We start from the raw sequence: 27484 nt of genomic DNA, 5'->3' as shown, positions 1-27484 counted from the left end.
AATATTCTAGAGGTCACAACCAAAAAACAAAAACGATTTGCAGTTTTTGGTTTCTTAGGTTTTTTGTTTGTACAATATGTTATAAACAGGTAGTAAACTTGATCTTTCAATCAAAATTCAATTTGCGAACGTGATCACTATAACCGGCTCTAACCACTTGATGTCAGCATTAACAAAAAAAAAAAAAAAAAAAAAAAAAAAAAAAGGATCGGCCTTTTCAAATTATTCAGAAAACTGACTTTACAGATAACCAACATTCTACTGTAGCAGTTGGTGCAGGCTTTGTCATGATCAGATATTGGTCCATTTCTTACTTCTGAAAATTCAATTTATCTTGACCTTTTAAAGAATTACACGCTTCCACAACTGGAGGAATACCCCCCCCCCCATAGAACTGGGCACTGTCTCATTGATATTCTGCTCTTCATACCATTTTCCAAAATTTCTGGATTGGGTGTGGTGAACTGAGTGATCTGGAATGCTAAATATCACAAGACAGGAAGTCTGGTGTTAGACTTTCTGTCTTATGAAGAGTAGATTTGCCATCCTCAGAGCTACAAGAGGAGAACATGTACATAAATTTTGAGTTATTTGTAATTGTGAGAACAGTTAATGTAAATATGCATCTTCTGATGTTATGGACATTTATAATAATAAAGACTTTTTTTCAGGCACCCTGTATAATGTCATTTTTGTAAGATATAATTTTACTGATGCAGTCTTGGAAATTAATTTTAAAATGGTAAGCAGCGCTATTCTATAATTTCCTCAGAAGGGCATTAGTCCTGCAAGCCTCAAAAAATTTTGAAGTGGACTACAGGTTGCTCAGGCTTATTACCGTATTTCCCCATGTATAAGATGCACCTTTTTTCAAAAAATTTGGTTTTTATAAACTGGGTGCATCTTATACAGTGGTTGTAGATTTTTTTTTTACTTGCATTTCCCGCTTTTTCGCGCTTGTTGTCTTTGCACTCATTGTTTCGCACTTGTTATCGGTATATTAGGTTACGTTTTGCCACGTTCTGAAAATATTTTCGTACAGTGCTGAATTCAAGTTAAAAGTAATCCAGTTTGCAAAAGTGAATGGAAATCGTGCTGCTGAACGTTACTGAAAACGCTACGGCAGAAAAAGGCCATTAGAGGCAAGTGAGCAAAATGGCCTGATTTAGAGAGGGAATTGAAGATATGGATTGAGGAGCAAAGGGCAATTGGAATTCCTGTGTCCACAAAGATGGTTCAGCATGAGGCAAGAAGAATTTCTGATGAAAAAGAAGTTACTGATTTCAAAGGAGGACACAATTGGTGCTTCAGGTTCATGAAACGGAATGGACTAAGCATGCATACACGCACCAGACTTGCCCAAAAGATGCCTGAAAGCTATGAGCAGAAGGTCCTTGAATTTCGTTGTTTTGTCATTCAATGTCGGAAGACACATCAGTTTGAGTTGGGAGAGATTGCAAATATGGACAACGTCCCCCTTCAATTTGATGTCCCAAGTAACAGAACTGTTGATAAGAAGGGGGTGAAAACTGTAACTGTGAAGACAAGTATGAAAAGAGCCATTATACACTTGTTCTAGCTTGTTGTGCCAAAGGAACCAAGCTGCCTCCTATGTTTTCAAATGCAAAACAATGCCAAAAGAAGATATTCCTCGAGGAGTGATTGTCCACGTTCATGAAAAGGGTTGGATGGATCAGGACGGGATGAAGATCTGGTTTGAGAAAGTTTGGAGCAGGAGACCAGGTGGGCTCTTATGCAAACCTGCCCTATTGGTGCTTGATCAGTTCAGGGCACACATAACAAAAAATACAAAGAAGATTGCTGCAGAGCAAAAAACAAAACTTGCCGTCATACCTGAAGGATTAACATCCCAGCTCTAACCACTTGATGTCAGCATTAACAAACCCTTCAAAGCTGCCATGAGAGACGAATGGAACCAATGGATGAAGTCTTCTGGGGACAATTTGAAACCAGCAGGAAGAGTGAAGAAACCAACTATAGGAGAAGTTTGTAACTGTGTGAAAAGATCCTAGGATAATATCAAGATTGAGATCGTTGTCAAGTCATTTAAGAAGCGTGGCATTTCAAATGCCATAACGAGGCAATATACGAAGACAGTGATTCGTCATCAGACACAGATGAGGACAAGCTAATGGATGGGAGTTTTGACGGTGATGAGTTGTATGAATTTTATGATGAATAAAACTTGAGTTCAATAACTTTATGTAATACATTTTTTTTTTTTCGGGCCCCAAAATTAAGGTGCATCTTATACATAGGGAAATACTGTATATATTAAAAGAAGAAGGAAAACAGTTTATTTATAATTACTAAATAAATAATATTAAGACTTCATACCGAGCCTGGCCTATTAAAGAGTATCCTATGCAGCACTTTTAATTCTTCCATTTTTGTCTTTTGAATCTGGAATTCAACTAAAATAATATACATAAATATATGCATTTATGTACATGTATTAAATGCACATTAAAATAAATAAATCTGATATCAAATAATTTTGGTTTATCTGAATCTCGATTACCTAAGGGTATTTTATTATCTTTTTTATTTAATTTATCAATGTTACTAGTGTACGGCCTATCCTATAATGACAGAAAAAATTAGCATGTAAATTTGCCCTAGCACAAACCATCTAGCAGTCACACACTGCAACAGCTCCTGCATTACCAAACACATGGAACTGAGCAAATTTCCAAGTCGCCATTAGTGAGATGAAGATAATAAATAGTTCAGGCAATAAATTTGACCATGAACCTAAACAATAAGTAAAACCTGGTTATATCAAATTCAAGGGACAAAAATACATCTCTTTCAATTTAAATGGGTTTGAAGTATCCACAAGTTCAAGACAAGTATTAATTCATTAAGATTTTAAGCAAATGCTTTTATTAATACTGTGCAGAATCTTGTTTAAAAAAATTAATAATTTTTAGTTTCATTGTGGAAGACATTTGTGAGTAGACAGTTAATGCAGTAATTTAATCAGAACAAGAAAGATACCTGTTGTCATCTTTCTCACATTGACTGTGAAGAAATTCAAAAAAATTCTGTGATAACAGGATTGCCATTTTGTTTTTGCAATCATTACTAGTCATATTGCAATTGCTGTTTTATTTTGTTTATTTTCCCCCTCCCCATTTTACTTTTTTTCATAAAATGGAATATTATCGGAACAACTTTGTAGGCAACTGCCTCAGAAACTTCATAATGCTAACTTTCTCATTTCTGATCAACAATCTAAGTGATAAAATAATAGAGTTAAAAAAAAAAAAAAAAAAAAAATTATTCACAGAAAACATTAAAAAGTAGATGGCTGTGCTGCAAAACCTGCCTTTATCCGAGCTCTTGAATTTTGAAATATCAAATTTGGTTAATTTATTATGCAAAAAAAAAAAAAAAAAAATGGCAATCTCTAGATACAAAGGTTCCTGGATTTCAAACATTATATTTTTGTCCTAGAATAACAAGTAATTAATTAACAACTAATTAATAAATAATTAACAAAAACAGCAATTTTCTAACAAATGTTCAATTTGAATGGTGAAATATATGATACCATTAAATAGAGTGACAAGTTTGGTTCCCACTAAGCATTTATTGGACCCAGTGACTTTCACTGTTATGCCACTTGTCGTTCAACTTTTGTTTTCACTATTCCTGACACTTTCACAGAAAAGTTTCATTTTCAGTGAATTTGAATAAGTTAAGCAATTTTCATCCAAAACAAATCTTGTATGAAAAAAAAGTGATTCTAATCACTTAATTTTTATAGGGTAATATTCAATAAGGAATAAAAAAATATATGATTACCTAATAAATTTCATTACTTTTTTCTTTGTTGGTTTGCTTCTCATTATTAGTATTAGTAATGGCCGCATGGTGCAAGAAAGCCTATGGCTGCACCAGCCAAAAAAAAAAAAAAATATCCGAACAAAACAATGATAAAAAAATAATAATAATTAATTAAAAAAAGGAAATTAAACCTATCATCCTATGTGCTTCCCTTACCTGAAAGTACTATCCAGATGACCTTTGAATTTCGCCAAACTGTCGGCTTCTACCACCCACGAAGGCAACTTATTCCAGTAATTTATAACTCACTGGCTAAAATAAAACTTCCTGCAGTCCAATCTAAACATTTCTCCCCGTAACTTGAATTTATGTCCCCTAGTTCTAGCATCATTTATAATCTTGAAAATTTCGTCCTCATTCATTTTTACTGATGCCTCTCAGAGCCTTAAACACCTCAATCAAATCTCCTCTAAGGTTCCCAAAGTTCCCAAACTCTGCAACCCACATATTCGAAGTCTTTCTTCATAAGGACGCCCTTTTGCCGATGTCACCAGGCGAGTTACCCGTCTTTGCACCCTTTCAAGAAGCTCGATGTCTTTCTTTAGGTGCAGTCTCCATACTTGAACACAGTATTCCAAGTGTGGTCTAACATAAGCCTTATATAATTGGATTATCACGTCCCTATCTCTACTTGAAAAAGTTCGATAGATCATCGATAGGACACCAATGGCCTTCCTTGCAACCTGTTTACAATGCTCAGAGAATTTCATGTCTGACCATATCGTAACACCCAAGTCCCTTTCCTCCAGTACTCGGTTTAGTTTAACTCCACCAGTTATTTTGGGATTACTGTTTCCCAGGTGTAATACCTTACACTTTGTTGGATTAAGGCATAGCTGCCATTTTTCTGACCATTCCTGAAGTCTCTCTAGGTCTCTCTGAAGAAGCTCAGCTTGACAATGATCATTAACTACTCTACCAAATTTAACATCATCTGCAAATTTAGACATCACGCCCTCTATCCCTTCATCAATGTCGTTTATGAAAATTAATTATTATTTATTATAAAATTATTATTTAACACGATATAACAATGCTCGTATAACACGACAGTTGTGTTCCTAGAAACCCTCGTGCAATGCAAAATCGTGCAATATAAACAACAGGGCCTATGGGAAAAATAGAGTTAGGTGCCGACCTGTGGGTGGGTGCACAAGAACATGTGAACAGGCGAAGTTTCTATGGCTCCAGCAAATAGAGAAGTTTTTGCTTTTTTATTGACTTAAATTGGCATATTAATTTATTTTTTAGAGTTGCTTTATATTCCTAGTAACAATGCTTTAGTTTAAATTGTACTTAGATAGAGATTTTGTAGGTTATTACTTTGTATCTGTAAGGATATCAAATCCACGTGTGGACAGGTTTTGTGGCGCCCGCAAATGAAAGTTTTTAATTATACTTAACTGCTTTATTGACTTAATTGTTAGATTAAATTATTATCTATAAGTAGCTTATACATCTATTCAAGCTCCGTGGTTTATTTTGAATTTAGATAGCGCGATTTGGAAAGTAAATAATACCTCGTGTCCGCAGATTAACCGTTCATAACTTGCCGCCATTGTTATACGATACGTGTGCTAGTGTAAGGTTTAACGGAAAACTAGATAGCGAGTATGGTGGTATCAATTAATCAGTAAAATTTATTAATCTTATTAAATTTTATTGTCAATTGAATTTTACTTTTTTAACTAAATAAATATAGCGACCTAGTTGTTACAAACGTAACATCATAAATTAATAACATATAAGTTGACAGGGGATAAGAAAGTCATATAACGTAACTCGGATATAATATTCGATACCGAAATACTATATATAGTGTTATAACTGCATTGGGATATAGGTTATTGGGATATACAGTTTATATTTTGTATTGGAATTTTATTGAACTTGAATAGAAATCATGAAATGATTTCTATTCAAGAAAAACCAGAGCAGCAAAGCAAAAGGCTCAAACTAGTGGAAGTGCTGTGGCTCAGGGAAGAACTGAGGGGGGCAGTTCTCCTCTGAATCACAGTCTATTGAAATGCACTGCTTGTTTGCTGTTTGTGGAGCAATCAGGAATGGGACATGATACTGTCAAGGGGAATGTCTTTGTGAATGTGCTCGATGTAAGGAGTGCGAGAAAATCAGGCACCAACTCGGCATTGTTATGAGCTTATATGAGAGCTTGAACGACGGGTGGATGCCCTCAAAGGATTTAAATTGAGAGGCCGACCAATGCCAGAGCTTGCACTTGAACATCACGCAACACAGAGGCAACTCCCAAGGCAGAATGTGCTGGTCCAAAGGAACTAGTTGTTGTAGGTGACTCTATTGTCAGGGAAACGGGGCACATATTGTGCAAAAAGGATAGATGGAACAGGACCAGGGTATGTCTGTCAGGGACAAAGGTTGATGACGTAAGGCAGATACCTTTTAGGACAGAAAGGGTGATATTGTTGTACACGTTGGCACTATTTATATTAAGAGTAGGAGACTAGCAGAATTACTTAACAAGTGTAAGACAATGCTGAAAAAAAGCCGTGAGTTAGGGCTGAATTTGAAAGTATCTGCAATTCTGCAACATGATAGGAAGGAGTATGTGATGAGAGCCTTGTCGATCAATTCAGCCCTGGAGAGATTGTGCAAGACTTAAGGGGTAGAATTTTTCTCAGCCTGGTCTGTGCTTATTAACAGGAGAGACTGCTTCTACAGGGATGGGATACACTTAAATAGAAAGAGTGCAAGAATATCTGCTAATGCTATCAAGGCAGAGTTAGGTGGGTCAGAAAACTGCTAGCTTGGGGGGGGGGGGAATAACACAGACTAATAGATTAACATGCCGCTGGCAGAGGTAAAAGTGATTCTTGCACTACTTCTATTGAAATGCAATTGAGCAGCAGCCTGGAAAGCAAGGCAATGGGGATTTCCAGGACTGCTGGGAGTCATAGTGGAACAAGTAAATACATGGGCTGTGTTAGGGTAACAGAGTATAAACAGGTGCATGTATACTTGCATTTACAAAAATGCTAGGAGTATAGTTAATAAATTCAATGAGCTTCAAGTGCTAGTCAAGACATCAAGGCAGATATTGTTCGGATATCAGAGACATAGTGTCACACAGACATAAGCAGTGCAGAACTAGGTGGTAGATGACTATCATCAACCGGTGCAATACCACCACATTGCTTATTGGCGGCTTGAAGTGGTGGAACCCATGTTTAGTCCATAGAGCAAAGTTCCGGTCAACCCCTCCCTATCTTTTCCATCATGCAGTATCATTGATGACTTTTGAGGTTATGATAAACGTTGTGGCGAGATCCAATATTCCTTACATTCGAGGGTACGGCTCAAAAACGGTGTTTGCAGACCAGCCGCTAGTAGTACACCGGACCGAACCCATTGGTAACTCTCTAGGAGGCTTCCGGATCAGCTAGAGTATAATCTTGCTACCTCTACTCTGTCATATAGTGACTGGAGGGAGTCCGAGTAGTGTGTATGCGGGGAGCATTGCCAAGGCCACGTTATGTCAAGGATCTGGGTATATTCTAACTGTGTGTACGCCTTATCCAAAAATTTCATTACTTCATACAGCAGGTCCCACCCACTTTTTCTTACTATTGAATACACCATGAATTGTCACTCTAATAGAGCAAGCTTATCTGCAAAAAGATTTAAACCTCCCAAGTACTTCCTAATTCATTTCACAAATATACGTGGTCTCAAATCTCAACCATTTCCACTTGCAGTCTGCCAAACCCCATGTACTTTTTCTGACAGAATCTCAGTTATCGGTTGATTCAACTACTGCTCATCTCAGATGCCCAAATTATTCGCTGTATGATTCCATTCGCCTCAAAGGTGGTACTTGTGCATATAACCGTTCTGATATTCCCTGTCAGAGACTTTGGAATCTCCTCTCTTTGATCTAATCTACCTTAAAATCTCTCTACTTCATTGTGTTAAATTCATCTGTTGTCTCTACCGTTATCCCAACTCCACTAATCACTTGGAGCTCTTTGACTTCCTCTCTTTGCAACTTAACTTTCTCCAGTCCAACTTTCCTACAGTGGGGTAATTTTCCTTGGTGATTTTAATGTTCACAACTCCAGCTGGCTTCCATTTTCAAGTCACACCGACCCAGCTGGTTGAGATGCTGAGGTTTTTGTAATTACTAATGACCATGCACAGATTGTTCATTTACCTACAAGAATACCGGACAATTATAATCATACAGCCAATATGCTTGATCTTTTTCTCACAAACAACACTTCTAAGCATACGGTCGAAGTTAGAGGTCCTTTAGGCACTTCAGATCACAACTTGGTGATTATCTCTTCTCCAATGGAACCTTTATCTAATGGCTATTCCCAACCTCGTGTTGTTTGGCAATACAAGAATGCAAAATGGGATGACCTGCGAGACTTCTTTTCTTCTTTACCTTTGTCGGATTACTGTTTCAAAACTTCTGATGTCAACGTTTGCTCAGATCGTGTCAGTGAAATTATTCTTTCAGGAATGGAATACTTTATCCCATACTCCACTTTAAAATCTCGTCCTTTAAATAAACCTTGGTTTTCCAATAAATATACCAAGGCTGTTCAAGAGAAGAATGTGCATATCGTAACTGGCTTGTTTCTAATTCTCCAGTTTCATTTTTTGCCTACACCAAAGCTCACATCAATTGTAAAGCAGTTATTAATCGGTCCAAACTAGAGTCTGATCAGGCAAAGAGTAGAAAACTTGCTCCTTGCCCTAATTGTAGCCGAGTATTCGCCTCTTGCCAAAGCTATTGGCCGTAACTTTTGCCCATCTCTGCTGCCACCTCTGTCCAAACCAGATGGTTCTGTTGTCACTTCAGCCAAGGAGAAAGCTGACCTGCTAGCATCCTATTTTTCTTCCAACTCATGTTGTTGTTTGTTATTTGGTTTTTAGGAATATTAGCAACTAAGGCCATATTGCTCCGGGAATATGCGGTGGTCATTCCCTGACCTTTCCGCATCCTTTGTATTTGGTGGTGACTGGCTCGAACCCCGGTCTAATCAAGAAGCATGTGCTATGCACTGCTGCTCCTTCCCACCCTACGGAGGCGCCCCAACTCATGTATTAATGATCTTGGAAAAACACCTCCCACCATTCCCAACACGCTCCATTCAATGCCTCCTGTGGTCTTCCGTCAAAAGGACGTCAGAAGAATTTTGATGAATCTTGGTGCTAAGAAAGCTCCAGGTCTAGATGGTATTTCTCCACTTGTTCTATTTCTTCACAAAACCTGTGCTCCTGAACTTACTCCTATTCTTTGCTGCCTTTTTTCACTTTCTTATTCCAAGGTGTTTTTCCTTCTGCTTGGGAATTTGCTCATTTGCAGCCAGTTCCTAAAAATGGTGGCAAATCCCTCCCATCCAATTATCATTCCATTGCAATTACTTCTACTCTTTCTAGAGTAATGGAGAAATCAATTAACCGCCAACTCTTAAACTACCTAGAAACCTCCCGTCTGATCAACGATTGCCAGTATGGATTCCGCCAGTGTCGATCCACTGGTGATATTCTGGATTACGTTACCCATTTATGGACTAATTCAATGGAAAGGTTGCTCTTGACATCTCAAAGGCTTTCGATCGTGTTTGGCATAAAGGTCTTCTAAACAAGCTTCCATCTTATGGTTTGCCAACTGTTTTTAGTTGGTTATCCAGTTTTCTCTCTGATCGCTCACTGAGGGTGATGGTAGGTGGCTCTCTGTTTTCTAACTTCTCCACTAATGTTGGTGTCCCCCAAGGTTCAGTACTCCCCCCCCATACACACACTCTTTTCCTGTTGTATATTAATGACCTTCTTCCACTGACTGGAAATCCTATTCATAGTTTTGCAGATGATATCACATTCCATTCCACTTTCCATTTTGAGAAACCTTGCCCTGCTCAATCAGCTTCAAATTCTCGAATATCCGCTACCAATTCCATAAATGCCGATCTCCAGGTAATTCTCCAGTGGGGCAAAAGACAACTTAGTTGATTTCAATCCTTCTAAAACACAGACTTGTCTTATATCTCACAAAAAAAGGATTCTTCTGCTCCTATGCTTATCTTTGGTGACACACCAATTTCTAGGCAAAATGATATCTCTCCTTTGAGATTATCCTGACTTCTAATCTCTCTTGGCACAAGCACATTACAAATATTGCTTCCTCTGCATCTAAAAACACTGGTTTTCTCTTTTGCTCTCAGAGTTTACTTTTCTTACAAACAGCTGTTCACTTTGTACAAATTGCAAATCCACCCTACCAAGGAATTTGGTGCCTCCAAAACCTCTCTCAGGCTTCTAAATTCCAATCAGAAGAGGGCAGTTAGGTTAATTAATGACTCATCTTTAAAAGATTCTCTCCACTTGCTGTCTCATAGGCATACTGTTCCTGCTGCATGCCTTTTCTGCAGATACTTCAATGGGCACTGTTCTTCTGAATTGGCTTCTATAATTCCTGCTCTCTCTTTCAAAACAGTCCGAACCATGCAGCCACCAGTCAACATCCATTTACTGTCCAACTTCAAACTCAAAGAACCAACTTTTCATCTTCCTCATTTATTCATTCAACTGCTGTTTTCTGGAACAACCTTCCTTCATAAGTATTTCCTGAAAATTACAGTCTACAGAAATTCAAGTCTAATGTCAACAAATATCTTCTATTGTGTTCTCAACCTCCAACCCGAGCACGGTACTAAGTACTGTAGGTTCTATTAACTGTCGTGTTTGGAATCAAAATGTAATGAGACGTTGACTGCCGGAAGGCAGATCAGCGCAGCATAAATAAATGAATTTTTTCTTTTAATAAATTTTTATTTTAAAACTTGGATTTATTCATTTGCATTTTCTGCAGTACACTTTAAGCATACTCGTGGCACACAGGTTTGTTATTTTGTTTTTAGGAGCATTAGCAACTAAGGCCATATTGCTCCGGGGATATGCGGTAGTCATTCCCTAACCTTTCCGCATCCTCCGCATTTGGTGGTCATGGGCTCGAACTCTGGTCTAATTAAGAAGTGTGTGCTACTCACTGCGGCTCCTGCCCACCTGGCTAAAATACAGTGGCGGCCGGCACACAGGTTGAGAAACACTGTGTTAAATTTTGTTTATCTTTTGACAGCTTGATCACTGGGATTAACTGGGTGAATATTCCTACTTCTGATTCAGTTAAATTTCTGGGTATATATTTAGACTGTAATTTATCTTTTGTACTTCCACATAAGTCCTTTGTGTCCACAAACTTTTTATTTAGTCACATTTCATGTTCTTACAAAAGAGCTAAATGTTTTTATTTTTACAGCAGTCTTTCAGAATTTTCATTTTTGGCTGAGTCTATAAAGAGAACTATGGGAATTAATCTAAATAAGTGGATAGCACTGATGGAATTGGTATATATAACACTGTCTCATAGCAATATGCAATATGGTTGTTGAGAGTTTGTAATTTAAGGTTATGTAGATAGCAGAGAGTTCTGTAGTATAGCTGCTACATTTAGTAGAGAGTTTCTTGGATATGGTAATGTTGGGAAATAATGCTGCAATAGGCACCAACATGATTTTCAGTTTTAGACCAGTCTGTGTAGATTGGTGTGTATTGCCGTGCTGTGTTTTCCGCAGGCCGTGAATGAAAGGTCACACAGCGGTATATGATACATCCAAGATAGGATTGTATGAGAGACAATAGGCTGTATCTTACCTTACTAAGGTCAATTTGCCAGTCAGCCTATGGTGAGCAAAGACGTATCCTGGTTGGTGGATTTATAGATGGATAAGCTCTATAAAGGATTTTCCATTTAGGAGAGAAAAGTCCATTCCAAGTGGTTGATTTGGATACCTCTGAATTTTTCTGCATAATTTAATAAAAGCATTGTCTGCATAGCTGCAAGGAAGTTTCATGTGCTTCAGCATATAGGCTCTGAACCAGCAATGTGCAATAAGACCAAGTGCAAGATGAAGAGCACTGTGATATACAGGATCAAGCTAATGTAAAGCACTTGGACTAGCAGAGCTAGAGACTACAGAACTATAGTCCAGACATGACCACATTAATGCATGATACAAATGTATTAGTGAGTAACCCTGCAACATGGGTCAGCTCCCATGCTGTGCCTGATAGAAGATGTTTAGCTTTTTAAGACAGGTAATCCTGAGTGTTTTTATATGTTCAAAAAAGGTGAGTTTTTGGTCAAATATCACACGAAGAAAGCAGGCACTAGGGACCACTGGTATGATTTGATTTTCTGGTTGAAGTTCTGGGTGTGGATGTAGGTTATGCTCCCTACAGAAGTATATCCCAACTGTTTTCTGGTGCGAGAGATGAAATTCACTGTTTTGGGACCATTTAGCTATTTTGTTCATGGCACATTGCAATTGTCTTTCTATCATTCGCATATTAGGTGAATGGCAGGAGATACTGAAGTCAATGGTGCACAGGGTAGTGGATACTGTTTGTGGTGGGTCATGTGTTATTGAATTCATTATTATATTAAAGAGAGTGACACTTAGCAATGATTCTTGTAGAACCTTTCTTCCTGGATAAATTTTGAAGATAAGCAGTTGTGAACTCTAATTTGAAATGAGTGCGGGTGTAGGAAGTTTCTCATAAATTGTTGTAGGTGTCCGCACAATCCCAGATCGTATTATGCCTAATATGTTTCTCCAAGCAGTGTCAAAAAGAACTATGGCAAGGTGTTCTTTCTGTACGAATGCATCACAAATGTTTATTTCTGGTTTAATCAAAAGGTAAAGAGTTACCTTCACGGAAATCACACTGCACTGGGTTTTGGGGGTCATTTCAAGCTAGAAACCAGGATAACCGGGTATTGATCATTTTCCCATAACCTTGCTCATACAGCTGGTGAGTACAACAGGTCAATAATGTAGTGGATTTGTTGGATCTTCTCCTGATTTTGGAAATTCCAAAACATAAGCATGGCACCATTTGTTGGGGAAAGCGCTTTCTTTGAATATTCTGTTGTAGAGGAGCTTAGAGGGGAACAGGTATCCTGTGTGTTATCAGACACTCAGCCTAAAACACTGATGGATCCAATATCTCTCTATTACAGAAGATTTAGGAGAAGTCCGGTTGGCCTGCCTCCCTAAAATCCACTCATGCACACCTTCTCGATGGTAAGCCCTGTTACGTCACTTAGGTGGCAACGAACGTGTAGAGTGGTTCTCTTCAAGACGCCTGGTCAGCGTGAAGAGGAAAAGACCAAACCCTCCAGCAATGAGAGCACAACAATACAAATGGCCCTCAGTCCCCAGCAGCTTTCACTCTCCCTCTTACGGCAGCGAGAGGATCAGAGTGGAAGCAGAGGGTGCTAAGAATCTCTGGGTACGACGTTTAAAATCTTTATTTTAAAATATTTTAAAATAAAGATTTTAAAAACAACATTTTGGAATTCAAACGTATATCACCAAGGGTGTCAAGACTAATATTCAAGATTTCTAAGAGGTACAAGCTAAAGATTATAATGATTTATGCACCAACATCGAGCCATGATGATGAAGAGGTTGAATAAATGTACACTGAAATTGAGTCTTCTAGATGAGCAGAAAACCCACTACACTATTATTATGGGGGGACTTCAATGCTAAGGTTGGAAAAAGGCAAAACAGGAACTATAGGAAATTTTGGAATTGGTGAAAGAAATAAAAGAGGTGAAAGACTTGTGGAATTTGCAGAATCTCAAGGACTGTCAGTAATGAACACTTTTTTCAAGAAAAGGGTGAACAGAAAGTGGACATGGAAGAGTCCAAATGGATTAACAACTAATGAAATCGACTTCATCCTCACTAACAGAAGATATATTGTGAATGATGTTACCGTCCTGAATAAGGTAAATGTTGGAAGTGATCACAGAATGGTAAGATGTACACTTGATATAGATATAGGAAAGGAAAGGAAAAACCTGACTCGAGTAAATAATACAAAGGTCTTTGAAATAACAGAGGAGGAGAAAAAGCAGTATGTACTGGAACTTAAGAACAAGTTTGAGCTTCTGCAGACTGCTCAGGACCAAGATATCGACGACGAATATTACAACTTTCTGAAAGTGATAAAGCCCAAGAAACCTATAGGGAAAGAGAAATCCAAAGAAGAAAAAATTAGTCAAGAAACACTTGTCATGATGAACCGAAGACGACAAATGAAGAGCAAGAAAAACACTGACAGGGAGAAAATTGAGTATACTGAGTTATGCAAAGCCATTAGAAAGAGACTCAGAGAGGACATAAGAAGATTTAACACAAGAAAAGTAGAAGCAGCATTAAGGGAAAACAAAGGATTTAAATCAGCAGCCATGAGCAGTAATACAGAAAGACAAATGATACTGAAACTGAAGAATAGCGATGGTGTACTTATAAACAGCAGAGAAGGCATAATTCAAATAGCAGAAGACTGCTATAGAGAATTATACAAGGAGGGAGGGAATGATACCAGCAGTGGGGAAGATGGATTGCAAAGTAGCAACACATACGGCATACCCGATATTCTTCCTGATGAGGTAGAACATGCATTGAAGAAAATGAAGAATCGGAAAGCCCCGGGGGAAGATGACGTTACTGTAGAGTTGTTCAAATTGGGAGGAAGAGACATAACACAAAAACTGGCAAGGCTCTTCACAAAGTGCATTAGAAAAGGTGTGATGCCTAAGCAGTGGAATAATGCAATCATAGTCTTGTTGCATAAGAAAGGAGATAAATCAGAAATCGGAAATTATAGACCAATTTGCTTGTTATCCCACATCTACAAGTTGTTCACAAGGGTCATTACTAACAGATTAGAAAGAATACTTGATGAGAATCAATCGAAAGAGCAAGCTGGCTTTAGGACAGGATTCTCAACTATGGATCACCTTCACGTAATATCACAGCTAATGGAGAAAGCAGATGAATATAAAACACCATTATGCCTGGCATTTGTGGATTATGAAAAGGCATTTGACTCCATACAGCATAAGGCAATGTTTCGGGCACTGGAAAGACAAGGCATAGATACTCCATATATTATGATTTTGAAGAAAATATATGAGAGTGCTACATCCTTTATTAGACTAGACAAAGACAGTAGCAAATTTAAAATCGAGAAAGGAGTTCGACAAGGAGACACAATATCTCCGAAGCTGTTTAATGCTGCCCTTGAGGAAGCTTTCAGAAGATTAGACTGGTCGCAGAAAGGAGTCAATGTGAACGGAGAGTACCTAAACCATTTACGATTTGCAGATGACATTGTGGTCATAAGCCATGATCCCAAAGAATTAGAGGAAAATCTTAATCAGTTATGCACAGTTAGTAAGGATTTTGGACTAAAGATGAATATGGCTAAAACAAAAGTAATGATGAACAAGTATGCCACGGAAAGGAAAATAATGATTGAAGGAGCAGCAATTGAAAAAAGTGGAGTCATATACTTATCTGGGACAAGTAATTAGCTGTAATAATGGTAAATGGCTGGAAGTCAAGAGAAGAATAAATTTTGGATGGATAGCATTCAGGAAATATAGTCACATACTGAAGAGCAATATCCCAGTTTGTCTGAAATGTAAAATAATGAATCAGTGTATACTCCCCACCATGACTTATGGAAGTGAAACTTGGGCACTCACCAAAAGAATGGAAGAGAAGCTAAGAACTACACAGCGAAGAATGGAACTAATTATATTGGGAATCAGACTGTTAGATAAGAAGAGAAACACATGGATTAGGCAGCAAACTCAAGTAAAGGACATTCTTATCAAAACTAAAGAACTAAAATGGTCGTGGGCAGGACACATAGCTCGAAGACATGATGACAGATGGACTAAGAAAATAACAGAATGGTACCCAAGAGGAGCTAGAAGAAAACCTGGAAGACAAAGGCGGAGATGGATAGATGAAATTCATGAGTTTTTGAGTAGTAAATGGATGGCCAGTGCTCAAAACAGAAGGAACTGGAAAGTTGCTGGAGAGGCCTTCATCCTGCAGTGGATTGAAAATGGCTGATGATGATGATGATGTTGTAGAGGAGTAAGTGTCTTGAGAGCCAGCTCAGTTAAGTTTTGCTATCATGGTGTAATATATCCATCTGGCCCCGCTGCACTGAGTTTGGTGCACGCCAGAGCATGGTGCAACTCTGACATTGTGAATGGGAGATTGTACACAGCACTGGACGTTGATTCAAAATTAAGCGATATTCGGCTTGTGCTTTGTGTGCTTGAAAATTTGGAGAGTATGATGTCGTAGCTGAGGTTTCCATGAAGGATCCACCCAGAGTGTTTGCAATCTCCTGTGGTTTGGCAAAATCAATGCCACTGACAGTGAACATGGGACAGTTGATGCATGGGTGTTTTGCATGCATTCACTGAATTTTGGCTCAAATTGTTTGGGTTTTTGTCATTCTTGTAATTGCGGAAGTGAACTGCCTCCGTGCATCCCTTTTGCTGATCTGTCTAACCCGTTTTCCCTTTGCCCTTGCCTAGGTTTGGGGGTTTAACCCAGCAATTAAGGTAACTGGTTTTGATCATTATTGGTGGTTTAGGATTGTCAAATGTGAGGATTATATTCTGAGTAGGAATTAATATATCATCCTTCTTTGTCAGAATTCACCTTACATTTATGATACTTCTTGACGTAATCAAGGAAACACAGTAACCGATGTTCCACCAAAAATGTTTAGTATTTGTAGTTGCCCAGACTGTCAGGCAGTGACAGTCTGGGTCTCCTGATCTTAAATGAACTGTCTTGGGAGTACCTATTATGCTTTCTAGGCATTTCTGCAATAGGAATGGAGAGAGTTTCCAATTGGTTGTTCTTGAGTTGAATGAATAATCAAGAAGGTTGAGCATTCGGATTCTGTCTATGTCAGTCTTTTGACATTTTGCTGCGACAGAACCATGCTCTTGTTGTTGCCTTGTCAAGGTTTCATTTGTGCACCCAGTGGTTTTCTGGGTTTTGGGAACTGTTTGTTCCATTTTGGCCTGGAAGAGATACCTTTTCCCCCCCCTCCGCATTACTGGTCCCTTCAGATGGAGGCAAGAGCAGTGTCACCTTTGAGCGGAGTGGTAGTGGCTAACTAATAATATGCAAATAAAAGGAAAAAAGAAAGGTTACTTTTCCTCCTGATCAAGTAAAATGATTTCTTTACTGAGGATTATTTAATTTATTGTTAGTGTAATGCTAAAAATAAGATGGCAATTTTATTTATTCAAGAGAGAGTACAAATTTACTGGCAAAGACACCTGATCACAAAATTGCATGGCACCTGGGGCCCCATTCTGGGGCAGAAAAATATATGCAACTAAAATGGACAATGTCACCCCATATATGAGATACATTTGATCAAAGAGTTAATGCTAACTTTTCAAATTCTGGCAGAACATTGGGGAGGAGCGGTTTGGAATTAATCAGTTTGTTCAAATTCGTCTGCTTTGTTTATATTGAATTTCGAATTGAAAACTTCTTTTCCCTAATGAGTGAATACACTTCATTTTATTCAAATGGAAGACTATCAACAACTCAGGTTTTAAATATAGGTAGATTTAAGTAATGAAAAATATTTGAATGTGTACTAATGCAAATAACTATCCAATGTTTATCGTGTTTTCAAGTATGCTAACCGTGCAAAATGCTTCTATTATTCATTAATTATGCTATAGTATATAGGCAACCCCCGTATAACACAGTACTTTTACAACACGGTTTTGCTCTAACATGATTGATAAATTGAGGCAATCTTCGCACAACACAGTACTTCTACAACAAGGTTTCGCTCTAACACGGTTTGAGAATTGCTGGAAATCTTGCATAACATGGTATTTTTGAGCTTTTGTGCTGGGGAAAACCCCACTATTATGTTAGATGTAATTTTCAACATTTCCATTCCTTTTTGTGAATCCCTGTTGACTCGCTAGTTTAGCATTAGCATAGGCATTTGATGCAAGAAAGCAAGCTTACGCAGCATCAGCCAAAAAAAAAAAAAAAAAAAAAATCACTTCCACTTCATCCCTCCGTTCGTTCGAAATACCTGTCCAGCTGAGCCTTAAACTTATTTAGGCTATCAACTTCCACGACAAGGGATGGAAGTCTGTTCCACCAACCAACCACCCGCTGGCTAAAGGCAAATAGTTGTTATCACCTTCTTGATATTTATCTAAAGCAAATTTCTGGAGGCCACTGCCATAAAACATTAAAAACAATTTGCAATTTCCAATTTCCAATTTATTGGTCTTTTCTGTTAGTGTAACCAATTATAAATGGATAGTAAACTCAATCTCCTTTCATTTGCAGTAAAACTTTAGAACAGTGTCCCCCTTCCAAAATAGTGGCGAGAAGAAGAGGAAGTAAGTGACATGCCTAACCCGTTATGGTTAGTGTTAGAGTGTTACCCCCCCCACACTGTTTTTCTTATTTTAAAACAGTGGGGGGGGGGAATAAACACCCTAAAATTGAGGTAATCTGGAAGGTGGTGTGGGGGAGTCCTATTCTAAAGTTCAGCCAGATTTGCTATAGTACTGATAGCTGTAATTCTGTGGGTTTTCACGTTATTATGGTGAAATGTGTTTTCCCGTCCATGAAATATTCAATCATATAAGAAAACAAATTAATTTTCAAAAACTCATTACTCCATATTGTGCCTGTTGAAACTTGTGAGTGCCATGTTCTTTGTTATTAATTGCTTATCATTTTCACTGTTTTAAATTGAAAAAAAAAAAAAAAAAAAAAAAAGAAGTCAGTGAACAGAAATATCAATTAGTATGTACATATTACAGAACGTATTAATTACGCTATGTATGTAAGCATAAATTTATTTTTATTTTGCTAACTGGAAAATATTCTTCCAATTTTCACATATCATTTGAAGGGGGGTCCACTGTATTTTCTTGGGAGATCCCTGGGTTAGGTTCTGTGCTATTGAACTTGTGCTTGTTTGAGACCATAAAATATAATCATGACTTCGAAGAGTGTAGTTCGTAAGTTTTAAAGAGAGCAGAAGGTACAAGAAATCTAGATGCTGCAGAAGAGATTGTGCTTAGCAATGATGAGGATTGTTTGTTTGTTATTTGGTTTTAAGGAGCATTAGCAACTAAGGCCATACTGCTCCAGGATATGCGGTGGTCATTCCTTAACCTTTCCGCATCCTCCGTATTTGGTGGTGACGGGCTCGAACCCCGGTCTAATCAAGAAGCGTGTGCTACGCACTGCTGCTCTTTCCCACCTGGCTACGGAAGCGCCCAATGATGAGGAGGAAGAAAATTAAATGAACGTAAATTATCTCACATATAAGTATCACAGTTTGTAAGGTAAGATGTTTGTACAGTTAGCATTAGTAAAGGCACATGATGCAAGAAAGCAAGCTTATATAGCATAAGACCAAAAAAAAAAAAAAAAACCCACCACACCCTTAATTTTATCCATCCACTTGCTCTAAAATGTTTGTCAAGTTCTGCCTTGAATCTATTTAAGCTATCAACTTCTATAACGATAGCAGTTTGTTCCAGCAATCAACCACCCGCTGGCTAAAGGCAAACTTCCGCACATCAATCCTACAACAGTCTTTCCTCAATTTGAATTTATGCCCTCTCAGGCGATTATTCTGAGCAAGAAGAAGAATCCCACCAGCATTGAGCATGCTCAAACCATAAAAGGCTTTATACGACTCAATCAGATCACCTCGCAGGTGCCTAGTCTCCAGACACTGTAATTTGCAAAACAAATCTTGTTGCCCTTCCCTGCACTCGTTCCAACAGCTCAACATCCTTCTTAAAAATAAGATATTAAGAAGATATCCAGACCTTATTTTAAGAAGGATGTAGTACTCGAGGTGTGGCCTGACCCTTGCCTTATACGAGGGGATAATCATCTCCTTATCCCTGCTAGAAAAATTCCTGTATATCATTGACAAGACACCATGAACTACTTTTGCAGACCGTCTGCACTGCCCAGAAAACTTCATATCTGACTGAACAATTACCCCCAGGTCCTTTTCATTCTCTACCACTGTCAGTGTGTTACCACAGAGTTGATACGTTACTCTGGGATTACTGCTTCCCATATGTAGTACTTTTACATTTGTCAATGTTAAACTTCATTTGCCATCTCTCAGCCCATCTGCTCAACTTTTCTAGATCCTGTTACAGCAGTGTACTGTCATTAACAACCCTGCCAACCTTCGTATTGTCTGTAAACTTGGACATTAAGCCTGATATACCATCATCAATATCATTTATAAATACAGAAAACAACAATGGACCCAACACTGAACCCTGAGGGACTCCACTAATAACATTAGTCCACAAAGAGCAGTGTCCACTGATTACCAATCTGTCTTCTTCTACTCAACCATCCCTTTATCCATAGCAGCAATTTGCCTCCAATGCTACACTGCTCCAATTTGTGCAGCAGTATTCCATGTGCAACAGTATCAAAGGCTTTTCTAAGACCCAAATATATGATATCAAAGTTATTTTTTGGATCCAGTTCTTTTGTGACTACATCATAGTATCCAATCAAATTAGTCAGACAAGACTTCCCCTTAACAAACCCATGGCGTGTCCGAGCTATAACTGAAGTCTGGTCTAGATGAACCTGCAATGCTTCTTTAACCAGTGCCTCCATTAATTTCCCTGGAACAGAAGTTAAACTAACAGGTCTGTAATTACCTGTGTCTTCCTTTGATCCTCCTTTGTGGATTGGGGTCACATTTGCACACATCTCCAGTCCATGGGTACCTCTCATAATTATGGCCATAATTATGAGAGGGATGCTCTCATAATTATGGCCAAGGGTTTGCTTACTTCCTTTGCCGCCTCCTTTAATATAACTGAATAGATTCCATCCACACCGGGTGCCTTTCTTGTGTTTATCTTCAACAATTTCTCCTCCACTTTACTCTCAGTTATTACAAGATTATCTAGCTTACTGCCAGAGTTGAATACACCTCTGGCATTCCCCTCCATGAATAACTCTTCATGTGTGAAAGTCAATGCAAAATATTCATTTAGTTTGTTAGCTACCTGAGCAGGATCATCAACAGTTGAACCATTGATATCAAGTGGACCAATATGATTTATCTCCTTCCTTCTAGAGTTTATGTAACACTTTGCTGTTTTCCTTTGCATCCTTTGCCAAAGATTTCTCGTAATCTGCCTTTACCTGCCTAAACTCCTTTGTAACTTGGTTACAGACCAACTTATATCTATAATAGGCTTGTGTCACGTGTTAATTTATATGCAACCCATGCATTTTTCTTCTCTGTCACATGTCTAATTAGTTCATCTGACATCCATTTAGGCCTAAATCTTGAACAATATTTCTGTTTTGGTATGAAAAGCCTAGTAACTTCCAAGATTAATTTTTTGAATGCTTCCCATTTTGAATTTTCTGTTGGTTCCACTGTATAGCATTTAAATACTGTCTCAGAACACCGTAGTCACATTGACGAAAGCAAAAACCCTTCTCTTTACCCTTGATCGTAGTTTACCTCTTTCAGTAAATCCCACTTCGGCACACTGTGATCACTGCCACCTAATGGTTCCTTTATCTGCAGATTCTTGATGCATGAAGAATCATTACTGATAATCATATCAAGAGTATTACTCCCTCTAAATGATAATCAGATCAAGAGTATTACTCCCGAACATGCTGCTGTAGAAAACAATCATCCAACAAATCCACAAAAGCCTTGCTAGTGTGTGAGTGACCAACCCACAAATTCCAGTCAATATCCGGGAAATTAAAATTCCCCATTATAAGACACTCTAATTTACTAGCCCACTCTATTTTTCTGCACAATTGCTCATTATACTCAACAGATTCATTAGGCCTATAATCAGTTATTACTATTTAAGTTATTACTACTATGTTTCTGATGGTTATTAAAAGGGAAAAAAAAAAAAAAAAAAAAAAAACAGTGTACTTTTGTTAGCTTTTGGAATGTAACCACCCTTTTTGTACTGGTTTTTAGTCCTGAATGTGTTTTCTCTTTACACAAGATTTTGTAAGAATGAAACTACTGTGTAATATGAGGGTTGCCTATAGTTAACTACTTTCTTTTATGAAAATCATTAAGTACTGAAAGCACACCATGTGTGTACACATACATTCTGATATAATATTTCATATTGATAAGTTCCAACTTAGATAGGATACTGTTCCTTAGGTTTATACAAGGAAAAAATTTAACCACATACAAAGAAGGAGAATTTATTCCTGGAAATAAATAAAAACCCACAGGACAACTTTACTTTCAAAACCCTTGCTTTAGAAAGTAAATTCTAAGAATGCTATGTTTTGCCCAATGCACAACCATGCATATATGCAGACGATAAATAAAACGGGATAAATAAATAAAAAAAAAAAAAAAAAAAGGAAGAAAAATTCATAAACATACTTCTAGGACAATCTCCTAATTTTTCGCCATGGCCCTCTGGAATTTCATGCTTTTCCCTAGATGGTGTTGAAAAGCTTATTTCAAGGCGTTCAACCTTCTTTCTTTCCCTAGATCCAGACACTTCAACAGGTCTGTCTAAAAGACCCACTACAATATTGAAATGAAACATAATTATAAGATCAGTTACCTTGGAAAAACTTACAATATGGATTAGGAAACTACATCAGTAAAGGTTTCTTCAAGAGACATTAGTTAAATAAGGACACATAATAAATTCATAAAATAAAATCAATATTATATAGTTGACTTGGGTAGTAATAAAAAATCAAACATTATGCATAATAAAAAGCTTTACTATGTATTGCAGGGTCCAATCATTGTTAATTGCTAAATTAATTGTTATTAATCTTTTTGTCATTAATCAGAAAGATATTGGTATAGTTTATGACTCAATACTACCCTTTAAAAAACATTTTTCTTCTCTTTTCCCAAAGTCTAATAGAGCCAGGTGGAACCTGGCTCTATTAGACTTTGGGAAAAAGTCCAATAGAATTATTATGATCATGTACATGGAGAACTCTGAAGACTTCTCCATGTACATGACCATAATATGGTAAATCTCAGTTTCCTAAAAACAACCGAGACTAAGGATATCCAAGATTAAGTAATTTAAAATGGAATCAGGAAAAACATGAATGAGAAAAAGTGACGGAGTTAATTTGTTTTTTTATTATTTATGCATTATATACTTTATAAGCTTATAAAAGTTTAAAATAATTGCCAATTCTGCATGAATGATGTCAGTGGTTTTTTTTTTTTTTTTTTTTGCTTTTTTTTATATGCTGCAAGGCGTTATATTTTCATCGATCACGTAAATTGGTTCTTGTTCATTTCATCTGTATTTGTCCTCCTCTTCATTTTCAGTTACAGCTTGATTTAGATTAGTATTTAAAAGAAAATATTTCCTCAACTGTCAAAAAGTGATATCTGGGGTCATTAACAACTTACAGCTAACACGCAGTTCATGCTCTGATGTTCTGTCTCTAGTATTATGCATTGTCATTAAAATGACCAATGAATTCTGCACAGAGAAAATTACTGTTTACGAAAAATTAGACTGGTGGACCATAAAATAAAATTTAAAGAAAGAGGACATCAAAAAAAGCCTAAGTAGTTTCAGGGGATCTGTGAAATAAAGCCCACTACTAGACCTGGTAGATCGTCCTGCCACTTCTTTATAGCATCAATTATATTTGACATGATGTGTAAAAACTTATATGGGAGGGAGATTTTACAAACACTATTCAAGAAAAAAATTTTTTTTTGCAGTAATGTATGAATAGCTGCTACTTTTGATTTTCAAAAAGTTGCATATGCACATTTCTGTATTCATTCGTGCACATGCACAAATGAGTATGATTAGGACTGTGTACCTTTTTGTCCTCGCTCCCTTCACTCACAAAGGAAAGCAAAAATCATGATCCTTTTCTGATAATCTCAGAAAGTGCTGTTTAAAGCTTTCACCACTCCTAAATTCTAGGGGATGTGAAAAATGTAATTCCCATAAGGCAGTCACAACAAGCACAAAACTCAGATTTTGCAGTGCATATAAAAAAAAAAAAAAGAAAAGAAAAAGAAAAAAGAACTGTTTTCAAATGTAAAATCCTTGGGAACTTGCAGATTCACTGCTTCCACCAGGTCAAAAACTTTGCACATGCAGAAAAAGTCAGGCTGCTGAAGTAAGTGGTTTTCTATTTCTAAGAACCTCATCATTCACATCATTTCCAGAGTCATTTGCTCCAATACATTTGCATCTGCAGATGTGAGGGCCCTAGTTTTTAGATCAGAAAGTTGTGCACTAATTCAAATGTATTTTGAATGAAACAAAGCTATTCTAGCATGTATGACTAGAATGGATAGAACACATGGCGACAGTCCCTTTTCAATCAAAAACTGAGGATGTAGTGCTTTGCAGTTGGGGCAAACAGAGAAGTGTTTAATTACACTCACTAAACTATTGATGCTTTCAATACACTGCTTCTATAACTCTCCTATTAAATCCAGCAGATAAACTGTGCGACATGGACTCCATTCAGAAACAACAGTCCAAGAAATTTCTTGTACACTTTATACATATTTGGTGCATCATCAGTTATGAATACTGTTATACAGGGTGGGAGAAAATTCTGAAATGAATTGAGAAAGCTGCCTCTTGGTCTCTGAAGGATTCCATATCTCCAGCTAGTGTGTTGAATTCTTTCTCAACATCAAAAGTTACCAAAGGTTTTATTTTTTATTTATTTTATTTTTTTAAGTAAAAGCATTTCAAATGTGTGTTTTGGCTTTGATTTGTATATTCATTGCAGACCTGTTAAAACAGAAACCAAAACCTAAGTTGACTGTGATATGGTATTATGGTATCTTTGTCAAGCCAGCCTTGATTCGTCTTCAACAATCCTTTTGTGAACTACCCTCTAGGATTTCCCCTAAACTGTTCACAGATATAAGGATGATACCTGCTGTGGAGAGGAAGCATCTTTCCCAGATTTTGCTGTCTCACTACTCTCCATTACCATACAAGAAGATAAAGGTGCCTCCGTAGCCAGGTGGGAAGAGGCAGCAGTGCGTAGCACATGCTCCTTGATTAGACCGGGGTTCGAGCCCATCACCACCAAATACGGAGGATGCAGAAAGGTCAGGGAATGACCACCGCATATCCCGGAGCAATATGGCCTTAGTTGCTAATGCTCCTAAAAACCAAAAAAACAAAAAACAACAACAAGATAAAATTGCAATAATATGGAAATGGAATTGGAATAAAGGAAGCAGACTGCAATGCAATAAATACCATCTGGTAAAGCATAACTATTTTGGAAATTTCATGTAGCTTCACTGAGTTCAGTAATGTTGAATGGCAAGTTAGAGGAATATGACCAGGTAGCAGCAAAGTTAATCTTATGCTGTTACAGATTTTTTTGTGATGCTAAATAAGTCTTCATGTGAAGCAAAGGATGAGGTGGCAATGAAAGTTTCAACTAATGCCTCTGCAATGTCAATAGCAGAAGAAAAAATTTTTCTTTTCCAAGACAGGAATGGAGACAAAGTTTGTTGATACTTCCATTAGGGGTACAAATCTTTCTCCAGATTATTCCAGGGTCATTGTTTTTGCAGATGGTAAGAGTGAACCTAATCCAAGTTGCCTGTTTCGCCCCATTGTGGCATGTTGACAAACAATGCTCCATGCTTTATTTTGTTTCCTTATAGCAAAAAGACAATCTCTTGTCCACCATCCATCATACCGTTTTTAGGTAGTTGTTTGATTTTGGTACTGTACTGGCAGCATCCCCAAGTATCTGATCTACTATATGTACAGTGGCAGCAGTAAGGATCAAGTGATTATCAAATTAGATTAGATTAGAAAATTGTTTCCATGTTGGTTAAGTGAAATTTCCAGGTTGTAATATTCTGAGCCTGTGTATTTTGCAAATTATAACAAAGTTGTCATCGTTTCAAAGGTCAGTTAATACCATCCACTCAGTGCTAGGATAAACAGATGAACATGCAGATGGAACAGTGCAGAATCAGATCCTATGAGGAGGTGAATATATGTACGTTTCAGTAGTGCTAGATGAAGTATAAGTATAGTTTGATCATATATGATCTATGTTCAGAGAACCCCACAAAAGTGATGTGTACAGTAAACCACCGCGAATAGCGGTGGTTTACTGTACACAAATAAAATGTGAATTTTAAAGTGCCGTGAACATTTTTCGCCATAAAAAAACATAGGCGTGGATAAAATTATCTTTCCCGGTCAAAACAAAGCTCAGTGGGTGGGGGGAGAGGGGTGACAAATCGCGAGAGGGGATGTTTCTCGCTAATCCTTGTTCGGTATGTATTATGCACTTGCCACGGAAGGTTTCGTCGTTTGTTTTTAATTTATATGCTTTTAAAATTGAATAAATTTATCAATTTATAAATTGATATGCTTACAAAATTGATAAATCTACCATTTTGCAGTGTAAAACAGACTTTTTCGAGTGTGTTAATGGAAGAAAGTGACTTTATTTGGACAAGTTCTTTCTAACCCGTACAAAAATATGGCTACGAATAACAAGAGAAATGTGAATGTGAAATTATCAAAGAAGGTGATGACATTGGCGAATAAAATTGAGTTATTAGACAAAATTTCTAATGGTGAAAGTGTCTTCTCAGTGGCAAAACATTATAAAATCAATGAGTCAACGGTACGATCAATCAAGAAATCGGAAGAAAAAATCCGCCATAGTGTCCGTGAAAACGCGCTAATTGCTTCAAAAATTTGCTCTGTAACTCGTGATGTTAAATTAGAAAAAATGGAAAAGCTTTAAATCTGTGGATAGAAGACCAAACTCAAAATAAAATTCCGTTAAGTTCACTCATTATTCGTGAAAAGGCAAAACTCCTTTATCAACACTTTAGCGAAACTTGTGATAGCACAGGCAGGATAAGTTTTTTAGCTAGCAAGGGCACTAGTTCGAAAGATTTGTTTGAAATTTCTAATAAATATTACATTTAATATTAAACTGTTTCTTATTTTCATTTCGATGCCATATGCTTGCATTTCACTATGTACTGTCTATGTACATAGTCATATTATGAACGTACCTATAATACATACATAGACAAAATTTTAGACTAGTTTTTCTTATATGTTTCATACTTTGGAACGGAACCCCTTTATTACTATGGGAGCTAACTCAGTATTTGTGGCATTTCTCAGGAACGTAACCCCCGCGAATAGCGAGGGTTTACTGTATTTAGGTTACCTAGAAAGCAAACAGGGTGGGTAAATTAACTAAATCATCAAGTTCTGTGGTAAAGAATGTTCTATTTGGTGGAATATAAATGCAGACAAGGGTAATGCAAAGAACAATCCAGCTTCTAGAGAGAAGTGCAAAGCTGGATAGGCCTTGAAAATTAATTTTTTAATGAACAAAAATTGATACTCCTCTTGCCAGAGATTCAAGACACCTCTCATCTTCAGAAATAGAGAATATAATTTGAAGATAAATGTGTTTCCTATAAACACTGAAGAGCAAATGATGCTAATTTATTAAATCTTTTAATTCATCTAAGTTTCTTCTTAGGCATCTACAATTCCATACTGAATTTCTGCATCATCTGGTTTTAGATTTAGAGGACTGATCTATTTGCTTCAACTTGATTCCATTAAGATATGTCTCACTTTGAAACAACT

At 37.3% G+C, this 27484-nt stretch overlaps 1 protein-coding gene across 2 annotated transcripts in view; it reads right to left on the bottom strand.

The window, feature by feature from the left end:
• Positions 1-27484, bottom strand: part of LOC150085587 (protein DEK-like) — a 252237-nt gene that overhangs the window by 137501 nt on the left and 87252 nt on the right. For both annotated transcript variants that reach the window (XM_090374124.1, XM_090374125.1), the window contains 2 exons: positions 22246-22392; positions 2359-2435 (listed from right to left, as the gene is read on the bottom strand). In XM_090374124.1, the coding sequence (XP_090230250.1) occupies positions 2359-2435; positions 22246-22392 (224 nt within the window). The remainder of the gene's footprint in view (positions 1-2358; positions 2436-22245; positions 22393-27484) is intronic.

Source organism: Mastigoproctus giganteus, chromosome 5 (genome assembly GCF_048544385.1).
Source record: "Mastigoproctus giganteus isolate SK-2022 chromosome 5, ASM4854438v1, whole genome shotgun sequence".
Taxonomy (NCBI): Eukaryota; Metazoa; Arthropoda; class Arachnida; order Uropygi; family Thelyphonidae; genus Mastigoproctus; species Mastigoproctus giganteus.
The sequence above is the reverse complement of the archived record's forward strand: the minus strand, read 5'-3'. Positions and strand labels throughout refer to the sequence as shown.